General features: G+C 34.4%; 1 protein-coding gene across 1 annotated transcript; it reads left to right on the top strand.

The window, feature by feature from the left end:
• Positions 1–562: 562 nt before the first annotated feature.
• On the top strand, positions 563–4,045 carry LOC108380902 (homeobox protein Hox-B3-like; the record flags this gene model as incomplete). Its single annotated transcript, XM_017637303.1, has 2 exons — positions 563–683; positions 3,391–4,045. A coding segment is annotated over exon 2 (425 nt), but the record flags the coding sequence as incomplete, so codon positions are not given.
• Positions 4,046–5,254: the final 1,209 nt, after the last annotated feature.

The raw sequence follows: 5,254 nt of genomic DNA, 5'->3' as shown, positions 1-5,254 counted from the left end.
AATTATTTAAAAAATCTAATGGAATGTAGAATAACAATATATGTGTCAAATAAAATAGCGCACAAGAACGAATAAGTGTTGAAAATGTCCTTTTCAAATTTTATCCTTGAACATTTTCGTAAATTTGCAAGCTATATTTTTGAAAAATTCCATGTTAAAGTATAATATATAAAATTTTGTTTTCCACATAATACACACACACACACACACATTTTCAAAACTTCAAAGTCCTTAAAAAAAATGCTGATGTCTGAGAGAAAAACTAAAAACGCAGAATTATTAGGGCGGTAGTTTCGCGAACATAATGACTTTTTAGTGTGTTTTGGTTTTTATTACACAGTGTATTAAATAAAATTAAATTGAGAATACTTTTGTGGTTTCATTCGTATACATTTGGAAGATTTATTCGGTTATGCATTCTGTTGTCACACTGCGGCATGTGGCATTTCAAAATCGTTAAAATTTTACGCGAAGATCGACATAAACGTCAAACTACGCAGCTGTAAAAATATTAAAAAAAATAAATAATTTCCTAAAATATCTAGTGAAAATATGTTTCCTGCAAAGCTAAAATTAGGAAATATGTATATTTCAGGATATGCTAAATTGAATGCAGTTTCTGTTTGAATTGTCAAACTGGCAGATTATGAAAAATATACACACACACGTACATATGTATGTAGGTATGTATACTAGACTGTACCAACCTAAAAGCAAACAAAAAAAGTTCGAGTACGCGCCTGAGTGTAGTCTTAAGTATTTTTGTAAGACAATTTTAAAAACAATTAAAAATAGCGAGAGTAGCGGTCGCTCCGGTCGAAACCGGAAGTCGGTAATACAACCAAAAAAATGAGCATACCCCACTTGGGAATTAATATTCTTTCGTTTTCCAATAAAAACATTTTTACTCATTTAAGGAGTCCAAGACGACTTCGAAGATCATTTAGAAGTTGAAAAATGCACTTCCGAGGAAAGAGTTTCGAACCAAATTTACGTATTTTTAACCTCTGAGTCCGAATCTATGATAGAAACATGTATGTCTAATTAAAAAAAAAAAAATGGACTCCCGATCAGTTTAACCCACCTCTGGTCGAAAACAGAAGTCGGTAATGCTACCCGAAAATAGAGTATCCCCGATTTGGTAGGTCATATTTTTCCGCTTTTCAATAACAAACATTTTCCTCCATTTAAGGATACCATGTATAAATAAAATAGTAATTAAAATCTTGAAACTATTGAATTTTTCTTTTTATTCAAATTTGGGTCTCTTTATGAACAATATTTTTAGTTTTTGGTGCGGTCCATTACGATATATATACATATATTATTCGGACTTCACCTTCGTGAACACCCGAAGTGAATTGGACACCGAAGTTAACAGTCGAGGAGGGGCCTCAAGCCAGCATCCAACTTATTCCCAATCACAAAAATCGAGTGAAGGGGTGAGAGTGTGCAGCCCTGTCGAACTACACTGCGCTCTTCGAAGGTCTCGGACAGCGTCCCCTTGTGGAGGACACGAGACTTAGATTTGTTGTACATAGATTAAGTGTCACTTTCCCAGCCAGTGTTTATGAGCGGATGCAATAATTCCGCGGCTAGATTTGGGTACACTTTGAAAAACTGCACTGCTTTATTATTTGATGACGGAAGTAATTCGGGGACAGTGGGAGCATCCGGTTTATACGAAAGTTGGTATTCAGACAAGTCAGTCCATCAGACAAAGTGGAACTTGATCAGATAAAACGTGGTTCAGAACTGATGCAAAGTAATCTTTCCATCTTGAAAGCTGTTCTTCTTCTGAATGTAAAATCAGACAGCGTTGGTAAACACAATCCCCTTTCTTTTATCATAAACGCCTGATTTCTCCACACCAAATATCAATCCCATAATTTTAAAGTGATATTAGGTAAAAATTGCCCACCTAAAAGATGTGTCACGCCCCTTTTACAGACTAATTTATATATCGACACCTTAGTGGAACATTGACCAACTTCGGCAGCCAAATCGAAAACGCCGAATTTGATCGAAGAACGCCCTATCTCAGCACATTTTTAATTTATTTACAATTGAGATAGGGCGTTCTTCAACCAAATTCAGGATAGGGTGTTTTTCAATAAAATCCTGAAATATGACGTTCTTCAATCTAAGTTTGAAGTAGGACGTTCTTGAAAAGTTTTCTGAGATGGGACATTTTCGAACTTGCTGCCGAGATAAGTCGATCTCCCACTCAGGTGTCGATAAACTTCTACCATAGATATGTGTGTAAATATTTATATCCTCACACCAAATTTCAAATTCCGGTTACTTATGGTTCTCGTCTATAGGATGTATATAATAAACAAGAGCTTTTTTATGCTCTACAAATCTCTTTAAAAAAGAAAGAATTCTTAATTTTCTATAAAAAAAAATTATTTTAATTAATTTTCTAATTAGGCACTTCTAAGCTTTTTTCTAACGCCATTTTTAAGAGCATGCACATGCCCATTAGGGTGCATCACTCTCCATACAGAAAAAAATTTTTCCCGTTTTTCTTCGGAATGATAAAATTTATTATATTTTAAGATTTCTGCCAAAATATTTCGAAAAAATATTGAGATTGGCGTGAGCCGGGCCGATTTGAAAATAACAAAAAAATTGCGTTTCATCATAAAAAAAATTTGTTAAAAAAAAATATATTTTTTATAGATAAAGTACGCTCAAGCTGATACATAAGAGTTAAGCGTTAAACGTTTGCATAAAAATGTTTAAAAATTTTATTTAACGGAATCAAAAAAAAATCACACTTTTAAGGTATTTTCACGTAAATTTTAATATTTTTCTGTAACATTTTGACCAAATGATTTAAATATAATAGATTTTATAATTCCTGAAATGTTTTTGGCCTGCGGCATCCTAATGTACATGCGTAAATACATTTAAACAAGCTGCCAACTACGCCGCTGCTAGCCAACAAGTTTTGAGTCATGCGAAAACATTAATAAACAATTGTAGGTGTGCTTGTTCAAATAATAATTTTTAAATATTTATTTCTATAGGTGTTAAAATGCAATTTTTTTTTGCTTGCCTGTGTCAATTTTGACAGCCGTAATGAAAAATTTGTCAAAGATATATCAATGACAAGTGACTATCGTGAGAATTTTTGCAGAGATTATATTTGAGTGTACTACAAAAGTTCAAATTTATGTCCATAGATTAGAAATTAAAATGTCAATGCGTACAAATTTTAGTATAAAAATATTTTAGGTATTCCCATTACATTAAATATCTGCTTACTCAGTAAATATACGTGAAAAATATTTTTTCTTTTCAGTTAGTAAGTTTTTACACCACTTTAGTTCCGTGAAATTCCAAGAAATGAATATTTTTTCTATTTATTTCTTCTATTTGCAGCTCTACAAAAATCAAATTCACCATGCCATACATATATCAAGTAACATAGTACTACGTCGATGATTAAAAGCCAAAGAGTTAGCTATAATTTTTAAGAAAAAATTAGTAAATAAACTCAATACTTCAAATAAGGTTAAGTTACAAAAAGTATTTCAACAATCCACTTGCTGAGAATCTCTGTTACCAAAGACACTATCAAATCGACTACGTGTAAATAGAAAACCAAAACCATGATTGGCGATACAGCGGAGAACATTGGCGAGCATGCCTGGACCAAATTGCTCGATGATAAGGACAGCACTGGCAATAATGCCGTCATTGTAAAGTCCGCGCGCATATCCGAAGTGGATTTTGAAAAGCGTAGCACAAAAGATAGCAGTCCGTTGCCACTGGAGCGCCTAAAAGAAAACTGCAGTAACTTGAGTAGTGTGGATGAGGGTAGTGGTGGTGGTGGCGGCGGTGGAGGCGGAGGCAGTGGCGATGCTGGTGGCGGTGGCGGTGGTGGCGTTGGCGGCGAGGGCAATACACCTGTCGATAGTGTTGGCGGTGAAAATAAATCACAATTAACCCGCAAAGGATCCATACTCGGTTCATTCCATAAACATTTAAGACGTTCGTTGAAGGCAGTAAGTGAATCACCTGGCCCAATAACGAGGTAAGTGGAAGTGTTTAAAATACGAGTATATTTGATCGAAGATAAAATAAGTTTGCAAGTTGGACATTCGCTGAAGTTTTAAATTCATAAATTTAAGTGCATCAATTTTAAGTTCTCTCCTTTCAACAAAATGTGTACATATACACACATACCTACATAAATCTGTTATGAACGTATCTGGTCTGGAATTGAATTGTTGTGCCATCAAATCGTTTGCGACTATGCGTGATTTGCATAGCCCCAGTATGTTTGCCCAGCAAGTTTACAATTTTTACAACCTATTTGCATATACGTACATTAATAATGTCTAGCACCCATAAATATTTTATTTCTTTTCCGTTTAACATCACTTTAATTACAATTGAAATTTTTTAAATCTGGAACTACAGTCCTAATGCATACTGGAATAGCTCGCGATACCTTTTTTTCGATTTTTGGCATATTTGAAGATTTCAATTTCTATGAAAAAAGTTGTGTGTGTGGATCCCAGTGAAACTTTTGCTTCCTATGTTAAATTTCGCAGATCTGTGTTACATTAACTCTTAATTAATTGAAAGACAGTAGACGATAGTGATGTGCTGAGCTACTTGGAACCAATTTTAAAAGTATCCAATACTTTCGATACTCGGTTGCGAAATGTTGAAAGTATGGAATAAAAACAGTTCAACGGGAACTGTAAATACGGGAATGTAAATAGTTTCCCTAAGTCCTCTGTATCGCCTTAAATTTCACTTGCCAAAAATATACCCAAACAGAATTTCGAAAGAAAACGTTTGCTGGGAGCTGACGTCGCACAGTGTGGCCGAAAGCCAAAAGTTCGGCCAAAATGCTTCGAAATTTCGTACTAGCGGGTCACTAATTACTAATCCGTTATCAGAATTGCAAAATTCAAAATGGCGGATTCAGTATGGCGTCTGGTAAATTTCGAGCTTTTTAATTAGATTCTTTAGAATGATTTTGAGTATGCAGTTTTATAGGCCATTCAAATTTAGTGCAACAAAGTCCAAGTTTGAAGCAGCTAGGACGTACCGTTGATTTTTGACAATTTGTTTTCGTCGACGGTACCAGTCATTTTCTCCCATACGATGTACATATATTCGATGAAATGAAGAAAATGAGCAGCACCTTCAACAAAAAATTAATTTCAAAAATCAACCGTAACTCCCAGGTACTATAAGCGTGACTTTGTTCTACTTATGTTAAATGCGC

This window comes from Rhagoletis zephyria, unplaced genomic scaffold (assembly GCF_001687245.7).
Source record: "Rhagoletis zephyria isolate East Lansing unplaced genomic scaffold, Rhagoletis_zephyria_1.1 Rzeph_scaffold_20759, whole genome shotgun sequence".
In the NCBI taxonomy this organism is placed as follows: Eukaryota; Metazoa; Arthropoda; class Insecta; order Diptera; family Tephritidae; genus Rhagoletis; species Rhagoletis zephyria.
Note: the sequence above shows the minus strand (reverse complement) of the source record. Positions and strands in the feature narration are given on the sequence as shown.